Raw genomic sequence first — 27,989 nt, 5'->3', positions numbered from 1 at the left:
CAGAAAAAGAAATTATGAAGCTATGCTCAGTTGTTAGTTTATTAGGTACACTTAGCTAAAACTAATGCAGTGTAATCCAACAGTCCCACAATTAGCATGACATCTTAAGGTTATAATATTACGTTTTTGTTTAAACTGTTTTAGAGAGGTGTCAACTGCAAAATCAGATTTTTAGAAAACATTTAATTCTGCTTTTATTGTGGCAGGTTTATCTACATGTGCAGCTACAGAGAGAGTATTTGTTGTCGTATTTTAGCGTTGACGCAACTGTTTCCTGTAATGTTAAACAGCCAATCAAGGTACTCAATGCAAAGTGCTACACAAAGACTACAAAGAATCAATAATCTTTTAATAATCAATAATCAAATATTTTTTTTTTTTTTTTTTTACTAAATACCTTCTTTGATGTGATACTACTGTAGGTATGACTATAAGTAATTTGTCTGTGACTGACTGATCTGTTTAAAAAAGGTAATCACTTTACTGTAATGCAACCTTCAAAATCAGAAAAAATATATTATTCCATATCAGGATATAACAATATCCAATATCTATGAGGATATGTAGTCTCACATCTCGATAATATCTGTATATTGCCCAGCCCTAGCTGACAGGTATTTCTATTGCTTTGTTCACCCAACTTACATCAATGAGTGGAAACCAAGTAACAGAAACACCCACTGAAGTGTCCCACGATATAACTGAACATACACATGTGTATAATTGACAAATAAAATCAGCAGTTATAGCCGCTGTACCGCCCAAATCCTATTTCAGTTGCTACTTCGAGCATTTTGCTACTCAACTGATACAATCTGCCATTATTTTTCGCATCTACAACACTGTTGAACCACCAACCTTTACAGCCACTCAGTCCTCTGACATTTTCTCTACCAATGACAGCAAAAATGCCCAAATGCTTAACTGCGAAGTAGTCGTCCACCGCAGCTTTTTTTAATGACTCCTAACACCTACTGACCTTCTTTCACAGAGTGATAAGTGCTGTGGAGCTCAGTCAAAGCTAAATTGAAAAGTCTTAAAATACTGAATGACTAACATGACCTTATTTTTATCTCTGGTGTCTGCAAGGAGCCAAGGTAAGGAGATATTCTGAGGAGAGTGTGTTGCTATATCAACAATAAACAGGAACATTAACAAACCTCTTTACTTTGGAGCGAAAGTGAGTCATGAGGAGTGTCCACATTAAATATGACGACATCATCAGCATCACCAGTGTTCGCTTCCACCCTGCTCTGCTTTGACTTGCCCAGCCTGCTTCACTGTGATGTGGTTAAGCGTGACTGGTATCCTTGGTTGCATAAAGTTGCACTCATGATTTTCCCTTGACCTCAGCAGATGTGGGAGGAGGGCCGATGGTTAAAATGACAGATTGGTTATAGTAGACATGAAGATTGAAGATTTAGAGTGGGACTCTGTGACTTCTGAAAGAAGAAAAAGCGTGATCATTCCTTGACAAATGAAAAGCCGAATTTATAAGCATTAAAACACCCCTCGCTCTTCTCTTGATACTCCCAGAGTTTAGCCTTAATAAGTCTCATATGATCAGAAGCTTACGGTAGCTAACGCTATTAAACTGCAGATAGACATTACTGAGTCAGTTTCTGTTACGGTTGGGATATATTTAACTTGTTCATATATAGCATGTTGTCAGCCCACATTGAAGGGTTTAAGTGTTTATAACTGATCGGCCTGGAACCAATTAAAAGGCCAAGTGAATAGCCGGTTTTCATAGAGAAGGCAAGATGCATTAATCGTTTAAATATGGTCTGTCCCTGAAGGCATTTGTAATGTTAATCACAGGTGTGAGGGAGACAGGGAATGGTTATAACATTTTTGTCCCATCACCTATAATTCCCTAGTTATTGCATTCAGGAGCTATTTGACCTTCAAGCAGAGGACGAGATCAAGCGCCTCATAACAGGGACGCTAAATGATTTTTATTGCCATGTTATGCCATTGTTATTGTTTAGAAAGTGCTGCCAACACTGGTTCTGTGCAAAAAAGCAAAGGCGTTTTAATGACGGGACTTTATAGCAGGCCTTCAATGTGATCTCTGTGTAAAAAGTGCTATCCTTCCTTGCACCTTTCACCTCATCATCTGATGCAATTTTAGTATGTGTGCAGGCACGCCCTTATCAGTTTTTCTCACTAGCTCTCCTGACGCGCTGTGAAAAAGAGTATTACCCTCTTTCAACTAAAAATAAGTGCAAAAGCGGTTGTCTTGTTGATAGTGGTGCTGCAACAATCATTCCTGTTTTACAACTATATGTGGTCTCTCTTACATGCAAAGACTGAGAGAAACAGATTGGTAATGAAAAAAAAAGACTGCTTTGACGAAAAGTTTAAACCCTCCTCACTTTCTCACCTGGTCAATGGCCGTGTAAAGTGAGGGTGAATTTCTGATTGCCAGTTTCCGGTGTAGGGAGGGAGTTTCAGATGCGGTTTAACTGTTTGACAAGCTCTTTTGTTCAAGTATCTGCTTTACGCTACACTTTATATTATTCTGTGATAGATCCTTACAGGTGTGCATGACTTTCAGTCTGGTCCTTGAAAATTTAGAAACACCAAGCTCAACACTGACATTTCTGTCAATACATTTTGTTAGTAATCAACATGTATACATCATAAAGTTCAGTACTGTGTGACATAAGGGCCTATATAACAAACAGTGTTTGTAATACAGCTGCTGTCCATGGCTTTGTGTTCACTTCTTACTGAAATACAAGTGGATGCAGGCTGCTCAAGTAAAACTAATAATCCATATTGTTGAAGGTGCTTACACTAAGAGCTGCTCTATTAAAAGCATGTAAACATTTACTTTGAGATCACTGCCACACTGACGGCAGGGTATCCACGTTTAACATCTGTTTCTGGTCTAAAGCCAAGGCCTCAGTGGGAACCATTTTAGTCTTGTTTGTCTAAACTTTAAATATGTCCATCCGCCCTAATCATGAGAGCAACTTTAAAGAGGAGCTTCATGTTTTTTACCAACAAGTCTTTATCCTGTTTCATTCTTCTTTTCTCCCCCACAGCAAAGTGTGTTGCGCCATAACCACTCTCACCACACTCACCGCATTATGCGTAACCATGTAAGTGACTCACTAAAGTTACATGAATCATAAACAAAGCTACATAGTCCATAGAACTTGCTCCAGGCACGCTGCCAGGTTTCCAGGTTTACTCGGCATTGCCACAGCAACATGAGCGGGCCTGAGCGAGTGTGAGGTGTAATTCCTTTTCTTGTTTAAAGCACATGTGTAAACTTGCATCACTTCCTCTGTGGTGAGACCCCCCCCCCCCCCCACTAGCCCTGTTTGATTACGTGGCTGGACCTGGGTTAAGTGGAGGGTCTCATGCAGGACTGAAGGGTGGATTTTCTCCTCCTTATGTCCTCACACAATATAACAATGGTGTAATATAACAAAGTAATAATACTTTGTTATGGTACTTAAGTATTTTTGAGACTCTGTACTTTATTTGAGTTTTATTTTTCTGTAAACTTTCACTTTTATTCAAATACATTTCCTAATAAGATTTGTAGGGGAACCAGGAATGGTTGTTATATTTATAACATATTTGTCTGCAACTTGGAGCTCTGTTAGCTACTGGGTTCAAACTGTGATACAAATTAGTTGCATGTGTCTGCTATTAAATGGTGCAGCTGTTATCTCTGTAGCACAAATGGAAAATGCATGGTTTAGTCTATAAGGCAGGAGTGAAACGTTACAGTTCACCTAATAGTCAAAGTTGGTTGTAAAAGAGCCTCGAGTTAAACGTAACATTATGAAATGAAATCATGAAAATAGAAAACAGCTCATTATTTATGCTTTTTGGGGCTTCATGTGTTATATTTATTTTATGTTTAAATGGAAGTTAACATGGCTCTAGTTTTCTCATAAAAAAGCATATGGGATTTTTCCATCGCATTTGGGTTTTTGCAGAAATTGAGCAATTTCAGCGATTTAATCTTCACAAATGAACAACACTTTTAGGGTTTTTTGTAGCGTAAATGCAAGCGCCAGAAGTGAAAAGCTGATGTTAGGTCATATACATTATACTTACATTAACTGACCATTACAACTAACATATTAAAACTAACCCAGATTCTTGTAGCCAGGAACTAGCCTACCTTAAAGCTACCAGCTGTAGGTAAGGTAAAACACTTTCACTAACAATCTGCATTAAAGATGTCTATAAAGATATATAGAAACATAAAAAAGTTTATTAATTTTTATTCTTTCTTTCTTTCTTTATTATTATATACATTTTATTGTGTTTTATTGATAAATCTAACTACAAAGTAGGAAATGCTACCATGAAAATAAATAACATTAAAAAAAATTCTTATCTAAAAGTTGGGCAGGTTTTGTTTGGCTGTGTCTGCCACAGGGGGCTAATTCCTCACAAGGAATAAGCACTAAACTGAGCATGTGCAGAGTGAATGAGGTGATTCGTAGCTTGTTTTGCGTTGGAGTAATGTTACAACTATTCCCAGTTTCCCCTACTTTTCTGATACATTTCCTCAAAGCATTTTCATTACTTTCTTACTACAAAATAAAACCAGAAGGTTAGGCGAAACAGTGATCCTAGTTTCAGAGGTTAATCATAGAACGGCAAGTCCAAACAAGTGCTCTCAAAGCCGCAGTAAAGTTTTGATTTCCAGTTAAGCCCAGGCTGCCTGCCAGATCAGATGCAGTTGGTGCAGTTTTGCTCACCCTGGATGAACTGATTCTTAACTATAATTTCAAGATCGGAAAAGGGAGAAGTAATGATTTAAGGAGATAGAGATTTTTGACAGGAAACCATGGTGACGGCTCAACTGTAGTGTGCCAGCCCTGGATAGTCAAAGGTTTTCTTTAAATCTTTAAGTTTTGAAAAGGACATTGATTTTTGGCGGTTTTTTTTAAAGTGAAATATGGACTCAATTTCTAAGGTCGTGTATACTTTAAGAAGAGATGAGGTATAGTAAAAAAAAAACAAAAAAACTTTTAATACCCAAGTACAGTAAACAACAGGTCAGATCATATTCTTATTGGTGACTATTACCTCTACCATGGTCATTTTCCAGTAATATATCTATACTTTTACTCAAGTTTGGCTTTTGGATACTTCATCCAACACTGCACTATAAAGACTGATCATGGGATCCTGATCTTGAGAGGTTAATGTTAATGGGAGCCTCTAGAAAGTCCAGCTGCAATGCATTATATCTGATTTCAAACTTCCTAAAAGAGAATGATTTATGAGACTTGAATGACTTCAAATGTATTCAGCTCAGTCAAGTAAGTATATATCAATGTGTATATATACTGTCAGTATATGTTTTGAAACACAGTAACATGTCATAAGCACATTTAATTATATCTTTTGTCTTACTATTAATACATTTATAGAGTGTATAGTGTGTGAATGTTTTACGACACACAAAAAGTCCATAGCCATATTCATCCTATTAAAGTGACATAGTTTATAGGGGGCTTGACATTAACAGACGAGATAGAGATTTATTTAATAGGAAAAGCATTAAGCATTAGATATAATGCCGCATGGTCTTATATAAAACATTTTGATGAGCTAGCCCTCAGTGCTCTGTTACTGTTCATGATGAGCTTCTAGCTCCCCTCCAGCCAAATCTGGTCCTCTTGCATCAAAGTCCCTCTCCAGTGATTTAGCTTATGTCAAAACAAATTCACAGAAGCTGTTGTTCATTATAAATACCAGGGCTCAAGCTATATTGGTTTTTCAGGGCCATTACCGATACCAATTATTAGTAGTTAATGAAACCGATAACTGATATTTGGAACTGATATGCATCTTTCTATCAATATTTAGAATTTCTATCAATATTTAGAATTTGGAATATAACAAACTTCATCACAAAACTTTTGTTAAACTGCATTTAGCAAATATGTGATCAAAACTGAAACTTTTAATAACATATGCAGCAAGTTCCCAGCAACTTTTTTTATAGTCAAGTGAAGATCTAAAAGAAATAATGAATAAATCAAAATATCTCGCTGAGGTTTTACAAAGTAAAACTTCCTCCTAACACTTATTTTGTACTTTTTAACTAATTAAATCGACAATCATTAAAATAAAATGCACATAAAGATAATTGGCAAAATGCCAAATAACGGCCCCAATAATCGGCCAGGCCGATAATCTGTCGACCCCAAATTATAAACATTCAGGACAGTTAATTTCTGTGCTTATTTATGAATAAAATGTTCAATGGGAGGGGTTACAATTCTTTATAAATTTGTGGAAAAACTATATGAAGCATGCAGCTGTGTATACATCAAATTAATAAACACACTACAAATATAAAAAAAATTAAAATAATACGTGGCTAAATAGAGCTTTATATGAAGCGCCATAATTGTTTCTAAATGTGTGTGTAAAAATCACTTTGATCTTGATTTTCATTAAGAACTATTATGTCTTTTTTAATGACTAATTTTTTTTCAGTGTAAAAAAAGTTCAGCACCATGTCCTTATCATATTTGAAGTTTTTTTTTTTACATATGAGGATAAAGTGAACTGCTGTAATAGTTTCCACACAAAGAGGATGGACAGGCATGTCATTAGCTTCACAAACCCAGGATACGGGCTCACAGAGGTCCAACAGACTGCAGGTGCTGAGTGACTGATTGTTGTTTTCATCTGAGAGTCTCATAATTTAAGTTTTGGTGATTTCCATACTTTAATTTTGAATTGAAGGATTACATAACATTTTTTTTTTTTTTTTTTACAGATGCTTGGGTTTCATGGAACCCTTTTTATAGACAATTGGATACTTTTGAAAATTTCCAAATGGTGTTGTCAACAAGTTCCTGAAAATGTGGTGCTTGGCTGATACAAGGTTTACTGACAGTGATGATACAGAGTGTGCCAGGATGGGTGTGGTGGTGTCGCCTACTACTCGCAGTGGAAAAACAGGGTTTGAAAGAGGAGGAGGAATCAATGCTTCTGAATTTCTGAGTGGAAAACTTGCTGGGAGACAGAGGGTATCCAGCAGATTTCCTACTGTCAGTTTTTTTCCGTTTTTTTTTTTTTTTTTATCTCATCCACATCCACATCCTGTGGTGAGCCCAAATCTGACCGGAGGACTGTTGACGCTTTGAAGCTACAGAAAACAACCAGTTAAGCTGGTTATCCATGACACCATTTTATGAAAACATGCTAAATGGGATTTTACATACATTGTCTTTTTTTTAAAAAAAAGGCAAAATTATTTCCCAAACAGTTGGGCACTTCGGTATTTAGTCGGGATCAACAGATTATCGGCCTGACCAATTACTGGGGCTGATATTTGGTATTTTGTATTGCTATTATATTTAAATAATCGGCAATAAAATTAATAAATTCAAAAGTGCAAAGAAAGTGACAGCATGGGACTTTTACTTTGTAAAACTATTTGTAAAGCTAATTTTATTTATTCATTTTTTATTCAATTTTCACTTGACTTTATAAAAAAATGCTGGGGACTTGCTGTATATGATGTTGAGTGTGTCAGTTTTTTATTAAACATTAGTTAAGGGCATTTAAAGAAAGTTTTGTGTTGGAGTTTGTTGAGTCCTGAATCCCTCCTTCTACTCCAAAAGGTGTTGCAGGACTTAAGGACACATTTTGATTGTTTTTTTATAACTAATAAATCTCCCTTGTACCTTGTATTCCAATTCTAAATATTGCCAGGAAGATTTCATTTTTATTGTGAATCCATTTCAATTCTAAGTATTGGTTATCGGTCTCATTAACTACTAATAATCAGTATTGGTATCTGTCCTAAAAAAACAATATTGTACGACCCCTAGTATTTAGCAAACATTAGTCAAACTTAAGTTAATTGTGTTTTTGCGGGGTAACTACTTTCAGCTGTGGATTCATCACAATATTTGGCACTGCACCGAGACGATAGCTTGACTAACACACAGAAAAATAAAATTAAAATTAAAAATACTGTGTCTACTACTGTGGTTATTGCAGTTAAGGAATATGTCATCAAATGCATCAGTGTGGCTCAGTGAAGCGTTTTTTATGGTATTCAGACAACAATGGCTTCACAAAAACACACGTTAAGTTATGGTGGCCCTAAGAGCTCAAGGCTATCCATCAGTGATGCTGGAAAATTACCTAAAATTTAAGTTTGGGGCATATTTAAACATTGCGTTCATATAATTCAGGTATTATTGCAGATATCTGCTGTTAAAATAGCATTAGCATTTTTGCTTATGACTATATCTGAATCATGTGATCACAAAGATGGACACTTCGGTCACTTCATCAAAATCATGAGAAATTACAAGCATGTCCCAGCCAACTTGATTAATTCATTCATTCGCTAGTTTATTTAGTGTGTGTATATGTGAGTATTAAGCACTTAGTAACTGTGTGCTTTAAAAAGTGCTATATAAATTAAGCTTTACTTTCTTATGAGCTTAAGAGACTTTCATGTTTTGTTCTATGACATAAAATGCATCAGTAAATACCCCATATATGTCTTAAAAAAGGCGGTTGCTAACAAGTGACTAAATGACACTGCAGAATGTCATCATACCAAACACAGCATTACAGCCTTGTTGATGTGGCCACGCAAAGTCATGCGACCGTGGTGCCGTTTCTTTAAAGCCTAATGTTAGCGTCTTAACTTGATTGCATTTATGCTTCAAAAATCCTTAAAGTGGTGTTCATTTGTGTAGATTATCTTCCTGAATATAATGTGTACGTATAATACACCTTTGTTTGCCACAAATCTTTTTTTATGCAATAATCCAAAACCCAATGGAAAAATCCCATCAGCTTTTTTGACAAGGGAACCAGAGCAATGCTAACTTCTGCGTCAGCCTACAGAAAAAATGTCATCCCTTGAGCCCTCAATTTGCATGTGTTTTTTTTTTTTTTTTTTTTTTAATTTACAATGTAAATGCTTTCAAGGACACCATATAAAATACCTAAATTCATAGCTGGTTTTGGTCTTTAAGTGATTCGTTGACAAGAAACAAAAAAATAGAATATTACAAGATTTTAAACCAAAATATTTTTTTAAAGTCCACAGACAAACGTATGCAACTCCAACATAAAGCAACACCATAAATACTCTGTGGGAGCCTGGGTTTGGAGGATGGTCCATGACTTTTACAAAGACCACCACTGTTGTCACGGTTTCTCTGAGAAAAAACGGCAAACCCCTCCTCTCTGGTAATACACTGTCTCTCCACATAACTAAGATGAATAACTACGATGAGTACATATCCTGTTTATGACAGTGCTTTCTGCTCCACAGGATTTCCACAAGTTCATCAAAACATCTTTTCAGTCCAGTTTAAGCTCAGTCATATACACTGAAGTACGCTGTAATATCCAACCAAAAAATGATTGACTCAAGACTTTAACTTCTTTTGAAGTAGACAGAAGAAATCCCCTTTTCTGATCCCACGGGAAAAGTGACAGTTCAAGCCTGTGGCCCTACAACAGACCAGGGCACAATGAAACAGTGAAACCACATTTTTTTATTAAGGGGCTTTTCTCTGTGCTGGTCCACACCCCTGCCAGGATAACAGCTTGGTCCTTCACTGCTGCCATGGCCATGAATGCAACCATTGAGCGTTTCCTTTAAGACACAAAAACTGCTTCTTTGTGAAAAAAATAATGTTACTTTGTAAAATGTGAACTAATGTCTTCAACATCAGTTTCAATATTGTTTTTGAATAGAAGCTTTTCACATTTTAAATAATATTGCAATGCTTTGCAATGCAGCACAAAAATGAATTGGATCTGATATTTTCTTTGTAAAATATTTTTTCAGATATGAAGATATGGTTTGATATGAAACAGTTTTTTGGCTGCATTAGTAACAAAAGCACTCTTCACAAATCACAAAAATGTTAACAAGCTTTTACATGTTTCTGCTCCATTGACACAATGAGCCTATTCATCCAGTTACACATTCCAGGTCAAAAAACATTTTGACCACTTTCCTGAGCATTTCCTCTCACACCTAATATGGTATTACATGGTTTATAGGTGCTCTATTGGATTCTTTTCTCATGAAAGGTTTCCCATTCTTTTGTACAGCAAAAAACACAATAGACAATGAAAAAACAAAGTCGGGGGGCGAAGAATGCAGCTGATTGTATCTTTATCAATCGCCATTTCTGTCTGCAAACTAAAGTAACCACATTGTGTGCCTTCTTGAATCACCTTTTCATGAGCCCTCTCCTAACAAAACAGCACATCAATAAACTTCTGGCCTGCAGATTTCGCATTAACTCCAAACTAAAATGATGTATTTCATAACACATGGAGGCACTGTTAAAGAGTTTATTCCAGTTTATAACATAAATAAAGTACAAAATAACAATACTATAGTGGCATGAAATATTTACAATTGTGAAAACAATGTGGCAATAAAAAAAAAATTACAAAAAGTGCTTACCATCAGTTGATGTTGAATTAAATTAAGATACTTTTTACAGATTTGATTATTTGCCATTTGAAGTGCAATAAAATTAAAGTGAGTTATCTTTTTTCCCCATTGACTCAGAGAGACTGCTACAGATTTTTGGCCCGTCCCTCCTCGGTCACAGATGCTCCTTAATAGACAATTCCATTTGCAGAGCTGGAGTTGACGAGAAATAAACAGAGAACTGTTTAGTTTGAGCTTCATTCACACAGGGGTGCAAAAAAATGAAAACGGCATATCATTCAAGCTTTTTTTGGGTTTCATGTGCTCTAATTAGTCCATTTTCCAACTTAAAACTGAATGTTAGCAAGAAAACAAGAAAACCATTCATCAAAATGGTTTTAGAATATTTTGGTTGTTTTAAGGCTATAGAGTGCTCCAGGGATAACGTTTTTCTGTAGGCCCATGTGGAAGTTAGCATCATCCTGATGCCCTTATTGAAAAGCCAACAGGATTTTTCCAATGGATTTTGGATTGTTGCAGAAAATAAGATCTGTGGCAAATAAACATTTAAGATACTTACATATTTTGTTCAGCAACATAATCTTCACAAATGAACACCACATCAATGATTTTGGAAGGATAAACAGAAGTTATGCTAATTCCAATAATAAAGCTAAAGTTGGGCTATAAACAGTCACATGACTTAATCTCGCCACCACAACAAGGCTTTAAAGCTGTGTCTGGCGTGATGACATTCTGCAGTCTATTTCGTCACTTGTTAGCAACCACCTTTTAAAAGACACACAAAAGCCTCAAAATTCAGAAGTGGTGTATTTACTGATGTATTTTATGTCTTAGAACAAAACATGGAAGTCTCTTAAGCTTGTGTTAACCAGTCCTTATTTTAGGCATATAGGCAGCCAGAAGTGAAAATATGCTAACTCATTTCCATGTTTTAGGACTCAATTCTGGGGCACTCTACAGCACTTAATCAATAACAGTAAATACAAATGAATTGAAAGGTACCTCGGTCAGGCAGGCAATCTAAAGATTTTGGAACTGTAATAACTCCGGCTTCAGGTCTTCTCTGGTGTCATATGAGCTATGGTGTCATCAAATAAGGATGTCAGAATTGTTGAGTTTTTATGTTAATTTAATTTAACGTTAAATTTATTAGTTCACCAAACGGTGTTTTATTGCATACTTAATTAGTATTCTGAAATGTTAGTGTTAGTCATTGCAACTTTGAGACAATAACGATAGTTTTTTGAAAAAAAAGCTTTGATTTTGACATAATGCAAAATATTAAGGCATGCATGTGATTATATGAGAGATTCATGTTTAAGGAAAGTTTTTCTGTCTGAGCTGGTTTGATTTATCAAAGTGAATTCCACAATATGACTATAAAGTTGATTTTTTTTCTAGTAAAAAGCTTTAAGTGCCTCAGTCTAGGGATATTTTTTATTATCAAATTTAGGTCACATGACTGCTTAATAAAAAGGTTGCAAAATATCAAAGCATGTTTCCTCTCCATTTTACTAAAGTAAATTATTAAAGACATCCTGATTCATTCCAACCTGAGGGGAATGTTTTTTTCCTGATACTGATTTCTATGTCACAGCTGGTTATATTAAAGGATTTCCTGTTGACTTCCCTCATTCTTCAGCACAAGTCCGGAAACACAGACATCTAAGATTTCCTTAAACAGTTCAGAAAGTAAAAGAATCTGAACTTGCTGCTGTGTTGGCTCATTAAAAGTTACTGCATATCACTTTCCTGCATACAGCACAGAAATGTCCTTATACTGACCTGTGCACTGTGGTGCATTTACGCACAAATTATGTGTAAATCTCATGAGTGAAAAGAGCAGGCAAAGAGAAGACGTAACATAAGGATAAAAAACATAATCAAGTATGAGTCATGCATTAAGTGTAAAACAGTGGATCTTACCCCTTTCTCTTCAGAAGAAACATGTGTAAAATCAGAGCAGATATACACACAGCTGTAAATAAAAAAATACGTTTTGTATTTCAACTACAAAATTAGCAAAAAGTGTGAAAAACGAAAACACAAAAATTGTACATTACCTAATGACACGCATATCACACTGACTATAACTGGCAAATATCCTGAAAGACACAAGCAAAGTTAAATGCACAGCATGAAAATATTTCCATGATCATGATAGTACCGGGGCTCAGTAACTTACCAGTATCCTTGTTAGTATCTACAGTCCCATCATGCATGTCTGCAAGTATAAAACAAAATCATTAGCATGCAAACATCATTAATATACAACAGCAGTGAATCAGGCTACAACACAAACTTTATAAACACACATGGAAGTCTGTTACAAACTGAGTATCTCATTTACTGATTTAAAGCCACTAAAGTTTTTAGATGATCCTTTCAAATGATTTTGCTGATATATGTTTTTGTTTGTAGAAAAGGTTTTGTAGCTTTCAGCTCATTTATCTCAGTGCCTCCATGTCCGATCAGTGAGGTGGAAAATTAAGTCCATAATCATTGATATATTAACTGGCACAGTGACTGAGGGAGGGAGACAAGTCTGTGAAAATTAAATGACATTTATCCTCAGTCAGTAAATTAAAACCATTGTTTTACACATTGCAAACAATGATAATTATGAGGCAAATTTAAACAGTTAAAGGAATCATTTGAACTTTGGGGAGAGTTAAATGAGAAGTTTGATAGCCGTAGCTGTGTTTAAAACTGTAACCAACAACATGTCAGCTTATCTGAGTGTAGCTTAAAGACTGAAACCATGGGGAAACAGCCAGCCCCCTACCAGCACCTTCAAAACTCAGTAATTAACATCTTGTTTGTTTAAGAAAAACACAATTTCCCACTCATTGGGGGTTATGTGCTGGATTATATCTTGGCTGTGAGAAGCAGCTTCCTGGAGTCTTTGCTGGTTGCCTGGCAACTGCTCAGAGCCAAAAAGTAGCCCAGCACATTACCTGCAAATAAAATGGTGAATTGCTGGTATTCGTTTCAGTTCATCCCCTGTAAGTGTCTGCCAAAAAAGTGAATAAGCTAATTCCAAAATGTCAAATTATTCTTTAATGTTAAACTTGTTCGTTCAAGAATTTCAAGAAATGTCTGGGACCAAATAACTTATACCCCCTTTTTTTTCACCAAAATTAGCACATGTATGTAGGTTTTTTTGAACACAGGAAACCCATAAAGAAGAGTCAATAGACTTCTTTCCCATTTCCAGTAGACTGGAGCTATGTACACAGCTTTGCAGCAGGCCAGTATGCCTTCTGTTTTTGTGGGGGGTTTTGAGGGGTTTTTTTTCCACACAGACGGGCCGGAAAACAGGGTTAAAAATGAAGTGGTGGTTTCTTCTTTTGTATAACTCTTTTCAGTCGCAATTAAACTTTGTGCAGACTAATTTGGAATGGTGTTTGAGTGTTACTTGGGAGGAGATGGACAGTATTTTGTCTCAGCGCCATTACATCTCCCCAGTAAAGGGGCTAAAACAAGCATGTTCAACAATGTTATATTACCATCAATGCCAATAGGAGCCGGAGCCGATAAATACTCGTGACTAAGGTGTGAATGCTGATTTTAAACCTTCCCATTACATACAAACCCCAGATTATAGCGGGTGTTAGTGTTTGGGGTTTTTTTGTGCAGTGGGAAAGGGGCTTAAGATTCCCATTCAGTGAGCTGTGAGCACAGCTGACCTGTCTGATGGTTTTGGGTCAGCTGACCACACTGATTGAGACATTCATCCTTTTGTAAATGTAAATTTTACCATTGTAACAAGTTTCAAAGTACTAAGTCTTATGTTATGTTTGACTTACAGATCCTGTTTAGTTGCCATAAACTATTATATATATATATATCCGTAACAATTAAACTTTCTACCCTCCACTGTAACAACCAGGTAATTTAACTGAAATAACAAACCAAGCAGACATAAAAACACACATTTTAGAAGTCTACAGTTGTCTAAATTTTGGAGGTACATTATAATCAAACTTCAGTCCTCTGAGGATTGCTTGCTCATGAAAGGCACAGTACAAATCCAACATTCAAATTTGACAGCTCTTTCATTAAATTGTTCAATACCTTGAAATGGAGACGTCACCGATGCTACACTGGTTGTAGCAGCTTCACCCTCAGCTGTCAAAATTTCTCTGCCACCTTTGAACACAGCAATCGCAGTGATTCTTAGTTCTTTTCAAGCTTTGACAGGATAAAAGTGATTTGTCAAGCTGTGAAGCAATTTCTGAGAGGCATGATGCATGCACATAATCCATTCATCCTGCCAAGTGCTGTGGCTAAAAGGTTTTCAGCTTAATTGCATGCCAATGCGCTTGTTTGGAGACATTTTTTCCTGTACCTTGAAGTGAAGGTGAAACAGTTGGTGTTGAACTGGATGCTAGAGATGTATCTCTGTGAGCTGTAGATGTGGCAGATGGATCTGTAAAGGTGTACACTTCTGTGGAAAATAATAATTGTTGTCAAAATGTTTTTTCTACCTTACCTTACCTCTACCTCTACCTCTACCTCTACCTGGGACTGTTCACCCCCAAATTAAAACAAGGCAGACATCTCTATGGCCTATCTCCAACACTCGACAACTCACACCAAAACAATCTCAGACTGAAAATGCAGTTGAAAGGGAAAATGTGCTTTTTTGATTTAGGGTGAACTGTCCCTTTAATATACTGGATTTCTTGTAGGGATGGAAATAGAGTGAAAATGCTTGAACATGTATCAAATATTGTCTTTTATATATTTCTATACCTTGTGCTGGAGGTGTCAATGTTGATGATATCGATGTTGATGATATCATGTTTGTTGTAAATGTAGCTTCTGTAATCACACCTATAAATGAAAAAACTACTAAATTTATCTGTGGTTAAAATTGTTCCTCAGCCATTCATCATTCAGATTGGTAGTAGAGCATGCATATACTGTAAATCTCTGTGTACATGCAGAATGTGCAATGCCTACAAATGATAGTCATGCAACACTAACATGCTTCTTGTTGTACTTCTTGTGCTTTGCAATGCTTAACCAGCCTCTAATAGAAAACTGTATTCAATGTTGTGTTATGTCTTGGACAAAGACCAACTCCTTCAAGAAACTTTGCTCTTTAGTCAATACTCTTAAGCAGTTATGAAGAGTTCGGGTGTGGCAGTTGGTAAACACCCAACTTGGAGATAGCACAGACATGAATGGTGACTAGAATAATGTTGTAAAGCTTGAATACTGCTTCAGACCATGAAAGAGTTATGATAAGGGGGTCCAGGGAGAGTGTCTGAGTAAAGATGTTTAAAATGGAAAGCAGTGTGTTAAATGCCGAGTGTCGTCAGAGACACCATGGCAACACCGACAGTGAGTGTGCTGTACTTAATTGAATACAGTATATTATAGATAAAAACATTTGGGGACTTGAAAGTACACTGCAAACTGACAACTGATCTTGCAAGCCTGTTTATGCCTCTTGAGGACTAGAAAGTTATGACCCCGCCTGTGGTTTCACATGATTTAGCCTATTAACTGTACAAGTCATACACACATTACACGACAACATGTCAAGGCATTACAGAGGTTTTCTAACTGATTTATGACATTCCAGGCAGCAACCGTTTTAAGCAGAGCTTTGAAACTTGCTTAAAGCAACAGTTCACCCCAAATTTAAAAAAAAGCATATTTTTCTTCTGACCTGCACTAGTATTTATCAGTTTAGATTGTTTTGTGTAAGTTACCAAGTGTTGAAAATATCAGCTGTAGAGATATCTGCTTTCTCTTCAAAATAATGGAACAAGATGTCACTCAGGTTGTGGTGCTAAAAGTGCCAAAAGATATGTTTGAAAAACTCAACAGCTTTGTGTGTTTCCAGAGATCAATACCCAGTGACTGAAGATAACCCAGACACCTTCTTCAGTGACTGAAGATAACCCAGACACCTTCTTCAGTGACTGAAGATAACCCAGAGACCTTCTTCAGTGACTGAAGATAACCCAGACACCTTCTTGTGAGCAGTTTCATATGAGAACTATTTTCTTTCTATCAAACTACACCCGCCAACCGTATCACCACGCACAAGGAAGTGTGCAACCACTGCTGGCTAACACCTCAGCCAAAGAGGATGTCATTAATGTTGACAACCTGAGTTGTCACGAGCACAGACCTTTCCCATGAGTAGATGCATGCTTCCTTCTGCGCAGTGATACTGATGGCGGTTGTAGTTTGGTAGAAAGAAAATAGTCCCTACATGAATCTGCTCACAAAAAGGTCAGTGGATTATTTTGATAAATTGGGTCATAATTTTCAGAAAAAGACACTGTTGCCGAGTGATTCAAATTGTAGTTCCATTATATTTCAGAGAAGGCAGACATCTCTATAGCCGATATCTTCAACACTCGGTTACTCACAGCCAAACAATCTAGATTGATAAATAGCCCATCAGGTATTTTGAGACAACTATCGTTTCCCACAGAACCTTCCAATTCTACAGATTCATCTGCCCCACCCACAGTTCACAGAGATAAATCTGTCACAACAAGTGCAAGTTAAGCAAGTTTCAAAGCCCTCGTTGTTGATTTTCACACTGTGGTGAAGTATATTTAAAACGGTGGCTGCCTCGAATATAATAAATCAGTCGAAAAACCTCTGTTATGCTTGGACCTGTCGTGTAATGTGTGAATGATTTGACTTTAAAACATGTAAAACCACAGTCGTGGTCGTAACTTTGCATGTACTTTTGATTTTAGGGTGAATTGTCCCTTTGAGACTTGGCTTGTCAGGCCATTAACAACACTCAGCCATCTGAGACTTGAGAGTGAACTGCAAGGTTTTAATCTCAGAAATGTCTAAATTCACATTATAATTTTTTTGTTAGCAAGTTGTTCTTGGTTTCATCTCTCAGACAATGTCTTTAAGCTGGTGAATGAAATGCTTTTCAGTCTCAAACTCACATATTCTGTAGTTCTGAATGTCCTCAAAACACACAAACCTGGGAACAGTTTTCTCACTGCTTCATCATATAGTTAACGTAACAAAAAATAAAAAGTCACACATTTTCCGTGTGACTGTTTACATCTCAAATCAGTGCCTGCAAGCTGACTTTCATATTGCAAAGACATGAATTATATCTACAAACTTACTGTTAATGGTGTGTTAATGGTCTGCAGTAATGTAAAGAGGATTTGTAATTAATGGGTTAAAACATCCAAAACTATCTCTGGGTCCTGAGACAATTTATACAACACTTGTTAAGCATGAAGCTTTGTCCTTCTCATTAGCGTAAACAGTACATAAGTCAAACACATTGATGGAGCATGCTTACCTTTGCATTCAGGAGGCTGAGAGTCGTATAAACCAGTTTCGCTGCACATAATGGTATCTTTCCCAATAAGGGTGTATCCATCGTCACAGATGTACTGTATGGTTTCTCCATATTTTGGTTCATCTTGAGAATCCCATGTGCTTCTGCCATTGGTCACTTTCCCAGGTATGTCGCATGTTACAACTGAGATATGAGACAAACAGGGTTAACAAACAACACAGTTTAGAATAAAAACAAACAATAATCCACCAGAAATTCCCAGTATAGCTTGAATGCCTGGAAAGAAAGCTTTAATTAAACAGATACAACAAAAACATAACAGATATATGCAAGAAATGTGCAGAAACCAGAGGAACATTAAAATGAACAATATTTGGTGGGAAGAAGTAAGAGATTTGCCTTAGGCTTATATCCAGGGAAACTATATTATTGTAAAAGTTAATTAGCATTTATAGACCTCAACTTGCTTTACACCAAAAATGTGCTGCAAGTTTAAGGAAAAACTCTTACAGACCACAAACTACCCAATAGATAAGACAGCTGTTATTAAGCCTTCCATTAGAAATCATAACTTTAATAGTAAAGGCTTATTTGGAATACATGGATGCCCTTCACACATTATGTCGAGGATACAGATTATCAGATTATCAAGTAAATCATTTTGCATAGATTACCAGTTATTAACACAGAATGAGAACTCTTTTTTTTTCTTTCTCTCTCTTTGTTCTGTATCAGCAATTTAATGTTATGTATGATATGAATGTAAAAGGCTGTATTTTATGACACTGAAAATTAAATACTTACATAAAAAATTGTGGTAAAAAAAAAGAAAATTTTATTTTAAAAAATCCATAATGTTGTCATAAACTGTGTAACTTGTTGACTGGCATAGATAACATAAAAAAATTGGAGAGAGAGGAAGAAGATCTAAACTAAGGGAGGAAAAACAAAACCAAAGCTGCGTAAGCCACACATCAAAATGATAAGTATATGATATGATAAAATATAAGAGGAAAGAAACAGTCTTTTGAAAAAGAAAAAACCGCTTTTGTTGTGAGAATGTACCAAAATCTTGTTTTACTGCTTCTTGTTGTGGCTTTATGAAATCCAAAAGACACTTACTTTCACACGTGGATCTTCCACTCCACCCTGTCGCAAAGCACCGTTTGTAGCTTACTCCAGCGATCCGGTAACTGTAGAAAGATAGAGGAAAATAAAGCAGGAGGAACTGATATTATAGAGCCCTGGCTTTGTAAAGGTGATTTTAATTCTGAAACTACATTCTTACAGAGTTTCATTGAGAAGTATGTATAAACAACTTGAATCCCAAAGTTAGGAACAGGAGAGCCAAGTTTCTAATCAGTGAAACCGTAATGAAACACTTTCTGGCAACAGCTTTATTTGTCTTTCAAGATGATTTTGTTTTCTTTAGAGATTGTTTCCATTAGCAAATCCACCTTGACTTCAGTCTTTGGGTCTATTTGCCAGCAGCACTTTCTGCTTAACAACTGTTGGCAGTACAGCAAAAAGAGATACTTTGTACGTATGTAAATGAACATGACTGTCTACTGAAGGCACCCTTTGTGTTGTCACTGGAGCTGCTCCATGCCGACGCTTGTTTCTCTAAATTCATAAAGACATGACTATTTATTTTCAGTTGAAGTTCAACAAGAGAGCCATTAGATGGTTCATTTATACACTTATACTCACCCTTTAGCACAAATTACTTTTATTGAATCACCAAACAGGGTACCGGCGCTGATGTTAAAGCTCATATGCGGCTGAGGATTAGGGCGACCGCAGTCCTTCCCTGTAACATAAATACAAACAACACAACATTGCTGCTGGACTCTTAACTCAGGACATTAACCCCAAAATGACAGAGTGTTTGTCAACAATAGAAGGCTGTGTTTGATGTCGGCAGAGTTAGAATTAAAGGAACAGCACATGAGATTTAGGGGGATTTAGTAGCATCTAGCGGTGAGGACTGCAGATTTAAAATCAGATGAAACTTCTTCCAGTTAGAGTTACTTCAGTGTTCATTGTTTAGGAGCAAGATTTTCTGCAGAGGTATCTGCCTCATAAAAACAAACACACCTGGCGATTTAAAATGGTACAACACTGAATAAAGCAGTTTTTTGTTAAAAAAAAAAAAAAGTTAGCAATACTGCTCATTGAGGAGGGGCTGCTAACCAAAAATGTAAAAATATGAGCGACCCCATTTAGAGCCAGTGTTTAGTTTGTCTGTAGGAACACAGTGTTGCAACATAGCGATCTCTGTGGGCGAGAACCAACCTCCCAGGAAGAGCACCTGGCTTTGAGGCCAATTTTAAATAGCGGCCAAAAATGAAATTACACCACCAAGGTCCCTCACATGATGCCATGGGGCCCAGAAAGACTTTTTTGGACTGACATTGTGAAAAAGACCACGGGTCGACAGATTATCGGCCTGGCCGATTATTGGAACCGATACTTGGCGTTTTGCCAAGTATTTGTGTCAGTATTTTATTTTAATGATTGACAATAAAACTAATTAATTTTAAAAAGCAAAGAAAGTGGCAGCATGGGAGGAACTTTTACTATGTAAAACCTCAGGGAGCTATTTTTTTTAATTCATTTTTTAATTTAAATTTTCACACAACTTTTCAAAAAAAAAAAGTTGCTGTGAACATTCTGTATATGATGTTGAACATTTCAGTTTTGATTAAACATTTGCTAAAGGCATTTAAACAAAGTTTTGTGATGGACTTTGTGATATTCCAAATTCTAAACACTGACAGAAAGATATTAATTTTTATTGTAAAAGCATATAGGTTCCAAATATTGGTTAGTGATCATGTTAATAATAATAACTGGTATTGGCCCTGAAAAAACAATATCAGTTGACCCCTAAAGGAGACGTCTAAAAACAGTGGATACATTTTTGTGAACGTAATAAACTGCGAAACTAATCATTTCGCGATCACAATTTAATCTATTCAGTTTGATAACATTTGGAAAGTCTACAAGAGCTGCAAGGTTAAATTATCTGATTGCTATTCAAGCTGGCAGGGCGCCATACCAGAATTTACACGCTCTGGCGCACTCTGCTATGCTCAGCCGCTGGAAGTCTCTAATACGCATGCTCTATGGGCCCCATAACACAGAGGATCCGGGAACTTTCATACTGCAGTAAAAGAGCATTTTTTGTTTTATCACACGGAAATAGAGCATTTTTTTCTTCATCTATGAACGGGCCCCCACTTCCATGCTGTATCCAGGTTTTCTTAGGACATCTATGATGAGAACCTGTTCCCTGTGTAGATATACAAGGCTGATTGATTATATTCCATTTCTGTCAACATATCCCCCTAAATCCTACACACTGCAACCTTAAAAGTCGACTGGACTCACTTTTGCAGATGAGGTCTGGTTCAGTCCACTTGTCATCAACACAGGTTATGACCCCAGAGCCACTGTCTTTAGTATACCCATTGGTACACTCCAGCGTGACGTCAGAACCCTCCAGAAAATTGTTCATTAGAAGTGCGTCGTTGGTTAAGACAGTATTTTCCCCTCCCTGTGGTTTAGGACAGTCAGCTGGAGGAAGAAGAGAGAGGAAACTTAAAGTCATCAAGTCTGCAGTTATACATGTAAATTAAGTTTTCAATGAGTGGACTTTGGTCCAAGAGGTTCTCTATACATAACCTCCCAATCTGAGTTTTCTTAATAACGGATCTAAAAAGCATTATTTTTAAACAAATAATAAAAACATAAGTAACAACTAATAAAGCCTTTATAAAGAACAGCTCATTGTAAAAGGATAGGCAACTGCAAAAGAGCACGTAGCTTCTCTTCCAAAAAGACATCAGTGGTCTGTCTGAAACATTTCTAAAATATTCAGAGGAGTGCGCTTTATATGATTTATCTCCTCTTGACAGTTCGTCTTACAAAAGCAGTGCTAGAATACTCCTACAGAGACAAGAGTGTAATGGTAGTCATCATTGAATTCACTATCTTGTATATGCAGTGGCTGGCCACTTTATTATTAGATACACAGCCATAACATCTAGTTCAATATGAATTCAGCAATATGATTATTACTGATGTCATAGCTAAAAGTAGTTTTGTACTGGACTACATTATATTTAAAAATCTTTCACATTTTTGTCTTTCCCATTTAATATAACAACTAACTGTGGTTCGACTATGGTCCCAAACACGTAAACATGCAATACCTGTAGATTCATCAACCTGTCAGTTTAATATATTTTGCTATTTCACTGTTTAATTATTATATTGTCCTGTGCTTTTTACTTTTACTGTGCTTGTTACTCTTACTGGTTTTTTTTTTTTTTTTGTTTACTTGTCTTAGTTTCTCTGTGTTTTTACTGTTTACTTATTAAACAGATCTTTTTTTGTTTGGTTGGTTGGTTTTTACCTGTGCATACATAATATATTGGGGTTTTTTTTCATATACTGATGCTTCTTGTTTACACAACTCAAATTGCTGCAAATATTATGCAAACTTCATAAGGATTATCTTATGTAATTAAAACCCCTCTATGACAGTATCAATAAAAACTAAAAATTATAGGCACCATAAAATCTGCATATTGTGTATGCGTGTGCCTAATAAAGTTGCCACAGAGTGTATATTCATTTTTTTATGTTCTGTTTATACAGTGAAGTTACTGCAGACTTCTTTGATATATATATATTTATATATAAAATAAAAGTTTTTCAGTCAGCAATGGGATGATAATTCTACAAAAACTTAAATTTAAATAGGTGACATTTCTCATTCTGTGGAGTCGACAGAAAATACAGTCCTGGCTATTCTTGCTAGAAGTCTCATGTGACTTGGTACGCTGATAAATATTATCTCATTAAGCTGACCGCGAGGCTGTTATGTTTTACTGACCTGCTGCCTTCAGGACAAAGAGGTGCAGCAACAGCAAACACTTGACTCCGCGCTGTCCACAGGTGTCCACGGAAACGTCCATGTCGGGCTGCAGAAGGGGACTTAAAGATCCGGATTCTGTCTCTTTCAGTCTTCAGAGAGGTGGCGTAAAAGTTAAGAGACGCGAGTCGCTCCGCCGCCGGTGAACAGTAATCCTCCTCTGAACGCACAACTACTATCTATTTTATATGCGGTCAAGTTAACTTCACGAGCCAGAATGACAGGAAGTGGGGAAAAATACCTTCACAATAAAAGCATATGCCCCTATGAAACATAGTACATCTACAGTATATATATATATATACACACACACACACATTGCTATTATCGTTGTTTTTGATGGTTCTGTCTCTATTTTTAAATAAACTATTATTGGATTGCTTGCTGAATGTTTTAAATGTCAGATATTGAAGATTACAGATATCTACCGTTACTCTAAAGCATTACTTGGGGGGGGGGGGGGGGGGTGAGAAAGGAAAGTTACATAGTATATATATATACACACACATACAGATAGATAGATAGGTATATTATTTGTCATTATACATATGTATCGTTCATATAATATGTTATGTGCATGTAGGAGTTCGGAAAGCATGGCCACAAAAGAAATTCTGAGCAAGTGAAGAAGCAGGCCAAATACGCAAAAATAAAACCACCTAACCAAACTGGAGTTATAAATGTATTTTCCTTGGGTTTCTCTGAGTGACTTGGGGGTGGGGGGTGACCCTCCCTCCATTATAAATAACAACATTTCACAGTTTCTGGCTATAATAGATGGTGTCACTGTTTGAAAACATACCTTTCAAACTTACTTGTGGCTTTTGGGGTTGGGAGAGCAATCATAACTTATACACATTATTTGAAGCGTTTCCCCGATTTTGGACAACACCCTACCCTCTCAAAAATAAGAAACAGTCCCTTAGTTGTGACATACCTGTAGCCTTTTATTCTTCAAACAATTTCTAAATTAACTTAAATACCTGGAAACATGTCGAGTTGGGGTTTTAATTGATCTAAAAAAAAAAGTCTTGGCTTTCACATTATCCTCTTTTTTTCGGTAAATTCAAAGACAAACACACTTGTGAAGCTAACAGCTAACACTTGTCAACCACAACAGTCACACTCAGCAGCTCTCACTGACACTATGTCCCTCTGAATTTATGAATAAAAGACTTAACATCGTAGTAACGAGGCAGACGAGGTCGTTTGATTTCGAAGAAACAAAGTCCTAGCTTTCAGGATGGAAGAAGCTCTTAAAACCCACCTGCACTAGCTTGAGCTGATTAGCATCCCGCTGGAAAAATATCGCTAAAGTTTTGTTTGGTGCGGACACACTACACATCGTTAGCTCGGTTAAATTCACCATAGTTTAATCGCTAAGTTTTGTTTCCAGACGAAAAGGACACCAAATCCAATTCAAATTTACCGGTGCTGCGGTATAGTAAACAAGGAAGCAAACGTTAAAATAAAATAATCGGTTGACTCACCTCCATTTAAAACGGTCCAAAAGCCCAAATATGTGTTCAGTCCTCGGTTATTAATATTCCTTTAGTCCACAAGGCTCAAAAAATCAGTCAGAAGGGGTTTACATTAAAAATTAATCCAAGTTGTGGATATTACCAGGTGAAGTCCATTGCTAATTGTGTATGCTAATGTTATTATCGAGCGGCAGTTATTCGGACATTTCACTTCCTGTTGGGTACGCTTGTTTTTGTCACCTCGTTGGCCTCAAAATAAGTATCCCACAGGTTGTCTGTAGACATTACACTCCGGGACAGCCCAGTGAGTACAGCATGCGCTCCGAGTTTTGAAGGCCAACGTGCTTTGGTGTTGCGTATTTGTGGCCATCATACTGCCAACTTTGGCAGCGTTTTTCACAAAATCAAATGATATTTTACAAAATTTTATACAAAATTTTTTATATTGTATTGTGTTCAATCATAGACAAAAATACAGTCTATGTGTTTAATCCATGCAACTGCATTTAAACAAAGAAAGTTATACAGTTGGACAATAAAACTAACAAAAAGCTCTAAACAATAGGGTATCATTTAGCAAGCAATAAAGACATCAACATAATGTCGTGTTTCAATGTAGTGCATGATTTCTGTTTTCAGTTTTTGCGTGTGTGGTATCATTTAAGTCCATTGTTAATGTAAATTTTTCCATATAGTAAAATTAAGATGTTCAAAATAAACTTTTTTTGCAATCATTATCTTTCTTATCATAAAAAGTCTGTTCTTTCCAAGTGAATAACTAAACCAGTCAATGTCTTAAAATATTTAAAATCTATCCAAAACAATTTTATACACAGGTATTTGTAAAATAAGGAGACTTTGCCAGGGGTCAACAATTGCCCCTGCAAAGCTATTTTGAAACTCTAGGTTTGAAAATATAAAATAGAAGTCTGTCTGGTAATTGCCTCCTGCCCATTGGATAGCCCACTAGATCATCACGATCCTCCACTGCTTTGCTTTTAAAGTTTCCTCATGTGTCCCATAAAAATACTGATGAGTGTGCCTTCTGTTTTTTAGGCTCTAAATGGTGGAACGCACTGCCTCTGGATATTTTAATGGCAGTCTCTCTCAATATTTTCAAAAAGTAAATAAAATATCTGTCTTTTTTATCTGGATTTTGAATTTGGAGTAATGTTACAGACTTAATTCTAAGTTTTTGTCATTGGTTTTTACTGTATTTTATGCCTGTTGTTTATTTTCATTCTGTTTTATTTATTTTTTTCTATACACTTTCATTTATGTTTTTTTGTTTGCCTGTCTGTTTTTTGTTTTGTATGCTTTTTAAAAAATATTTGATTGTCTTGTTTTTGTAATTTCTTTTCTAGTCTTGCAAAACTTCAATTGTTTGTGTTTTCTTTTAAAAAGTGGCTATTTTATTTCAATTTTGCCAAGTAAAGCACTTTGGGCTGCATGTTTTTATGAAAGGTGCTTGGCCCATATGAATAAAGCTGAGCTAAGATTTTTGATTTTTCATCTTTTTGTTGATTTCTCATCTACCTCTGTGTGTCCTTCTGTTCTATTCAAAAAACAAATAACAAATGTCTTATTTTGAGAGGCACAACAGGAAGTTTTGCTTTTAAAATGCTTCATCTTGACTTTTAATAGCTGTCAGTGTCAGAATAGACAACAGGCACAGACCCACAGACAGAGGTCTCAGGGTGGACAAAAACCTGTAAATAAGAACAATGACATCTGAACAACTTAGTTAAAAAACATAATTGTTATTTTGGTGACCAGTAAAAGAACACAAGCTCCCGGTATGTTCACCAGTTAGAGCAGCAGCTCTGTAGTCCCTCCTCCTGTAAGAAGTGGGGACGTCTCCCCATGTGTTGAACAGGAATGAAGTGGAAATATTATGGGTGTGTCCTGGAAAAAAGGGGGTATTCCCTCCACGGGTCCTCCAAGAGGGAAAACCTCTATTCTATTCTATTCTATTCTATTCTATTCTATTCTATTCTACAGGCCTGTAAGTGTAAAGTCTCACTGATAAAACATGATAAATATGTAAAAAATACAATTTCAATCACGTTGTCTTGATAAATAATACTGCTAATGATAATCAGACAAATACGCAAGAAATACGTCAGCCATTGTGATAAAGAGGACTCGGATGTTTTTGTGGCAGTTTACCCAACATTAAAAACGCTAAGCCACTTTCTGGGGTTTTTTTATTGTCATGGATACATTCCACATGTTTCTCAAACAAAGGGGGCTGTGCCTCATTGCCTCACACACTCACTGGGGTGAATTCCAAGGAGTTCACTCCACCACCCATTTTTAACCACACAAGTTTGTTGACAGGGGCCATCTACGTCCTCCACCCAGAGTTGCCTAAGAAACACTGATTACCCAGAAACCTGGCAACAAAGTTAATGACGTTTAGTAGCATGTCTGCAATCCTTAGTGAGTGTTTTCTGGCTCAGTGAGAAACACCCGGATAGAAGTTCATTCTGATTATGCACAATATGTCACTAAAAAGCAGGATATTAAAAGAAACTTGAGGTCTTGCTGATCTGCACTGGTGTGAAGCCAATAAAAGGAAACCTGTGGTGCGCCTCAGGCCCTTTTAAGGCTTTCAAAAACCAACATTAGTAGGTAACTAATGCTCGTCTGTCGAGCAACTTCTCAAAGCCTCCAATAACTGAGCCAGCTTTGCTTATCTCTTCAAACATGTTTTCAAAGAGGAAAGTTGAGACACCTCCCTTCTCAATAACCAGCTTCTTGGAAGAATGCATCTGCTTCTCTTCACGTCTGATAACGGAGAAAAGAGGTCGCTACCCAAACATTAGTATCTGTCCACTGCTGCATAGTTCACCTGCCTGTCTCATGCTCAGACATACCAAAGCTGTGATGTAAAGAGAAGCAGAATCATGACTTTTTACTCCGCTCATACTTCATATTTATCCTAATACAAATACAGCATATCTGTTACCATACAAAGGCTGTCATTTAGCAAAACTTTGTGTTTGATATTCCACAAAACCGCTTTCAGTCGACTCATAAATAAGCCTTTCCTGCTGCCAGAAATATCTGTCACAAAAGAAAGCTCGAATGGTTCATATTCTGTTCATGTGATGTTGATCTCTTCAGAAAACAGCTTCTCAGAAAGAAAGATATACTGAGACATTTTCTTCACATTAAAATATCCTCAACCATGTCCACTAAAGACTTCAACGTGACTGGGGACATCTAGTGGTGTTAAACATGAACTACACTGAAATGCAAAAGTGACTACTGGAGGTATCAGTATGATAAACATGATGCACCAAGACAAAACCACATCTTGTTTTCTTCCTGTGTGAAGCGTGATTCAGTGGTTTCCTCTGCAGTTAGACTTTATACATCACAAACTCGAGCTTTTGGATTTAGGGAAGAGTTGTTCATATTTACTAATATTTTTAGACGGTATTAGACCATAGAGATTACATGAATTTTGAAAATACCAGCAGTTCCCCTCTAAGCCACATGATAAATTGGTGCTACACCAGTTTTAAACAAAATTAAAATACATTTTAATTTGTCAGGTTGTGAAGGAACGCCAGTGGTGAAGAAGTGCTGATTAAGATACAAATCAGAAAAAGAGAAGAATATCTATTTATATGTATTCAAATCTCTAACTCTCTACATACATAAGCTACAGATATCAGCTTCTTACCTTTTTCTTAACAAAAAAAACATACTTATTTTTGTTTTGTAAGAAAATCTGTCCCCCTCACACACACATTAATGCAACAGAATGGGATAGTTTTCAGTCAGAAGAGGCACTAA

General features: G+C 36.4%; 1 protein-coding gene across 7 annotated transcripts; it reads right to left on the bottom strand.

Moving 5' to 3' along the window:
• Nucleotides 1–10,327: 10,327 nt before the first annotated feature.
• im:7151449 (complement decay-accelerating factor, GPI-anchored) lies at nucleotides 10,328–22,872 on the bottom strand. Of its 7 annotated transcripts, XM_042509092.1 has the most exons (13): nucleotides 22,663–22,871; nucleotides 21,153–21,338; nucleotides 19,470–19,569; nucleotides 18,882–18,952; nucleotides 17,760–17,942; nucleotides 15,209–15,289; nucleotides 14,802–14,900; nucleotides 14,528–14,602; nucleotides 12,636–12,674; nucleotides 12,514–12,555; nucleotides 12,377–12,428; nucleotides 11,453–11,528; nucleotides 10,553–10,639 (listed from the first exon to the last, which is right to left on the bottom strand). In XM_042509092.1, exons 1-12 carry the CDS (start codon nucleotides 22,742–22,744, stop codon nucleotides 11,471–11,473), a joined length of 1,068 nt encoding a protein of 355 aa, XP_042365026.1. In that variant the 5' UTR covers nucleotides 22,745–22,871; the 3' UTR covers nucleotides 10,553–10,639; nucleotides 11,453–11,470. The 7 variants fall into 7 exon arrangements, with proteins under 7 accessions (XP_042365002.1, XP_042365010.1, XP_042365046.1 ...); XM_042509068.1 differs by lacking the exon at nucleotides 11,453–11,528 and having other exon boundaries at nucleotides 10,328–10,639; nucleotides 12,377–12,384; XM_042509102.1 differs by lacking the exon at nucleotides 11,453–11,528 and having other exon boundaries at nucleotides 10,521–10,639.
• Between the last annotated feature and the right edge of the window lie 5,117 nt (nucleotides 22,873–27,989).

Source organism: Plectropomus leopardus, chromosome 2 (genome assembly GCF_008729295.1).
Source record: "Plectropomus leopardus isolate mb chromosome 2, YSFRI_Pleo_2.0, whole genome shotgun sequence".
Taxonomy (NCBI): domain Eukaryota; kingdom Metazoa; phylum Chordata; class Actinopteri; order Perciformes; family Serranidae; genus Plectropomus; species Plectropomus leopardus.
Note: the sequence above shows the minus strand (reverse complement) of the source record. Positions and strands in the feature narration are given on the sequence as shown.

Excerpts from the sequence above, each read along its gene's own strand:
- im:7151449 (XM_042509068.1), bottom strand. The coding sequence starts at position 22,744 with ATGGACGTTTCCGTGGACACCTGTGGACAGCGCGGAGTCAAGTGTTTG. Across the intron at positions 19,570-21,152 it reads ACCAGACCTCATCTGCAAAA|GGAAGGACTGCGGTCGCCCT; the intron begins GTGAGTCCAGTC and ends TTTATGTTACAG. Across the intron at positions 12,556-12,635 it reads AGATACTAACAAGGATACTG|GATATTTGCCAGTTATAGTC; the intron begins GTAAGTTACTGA and ends TGTGTCTTTCAG.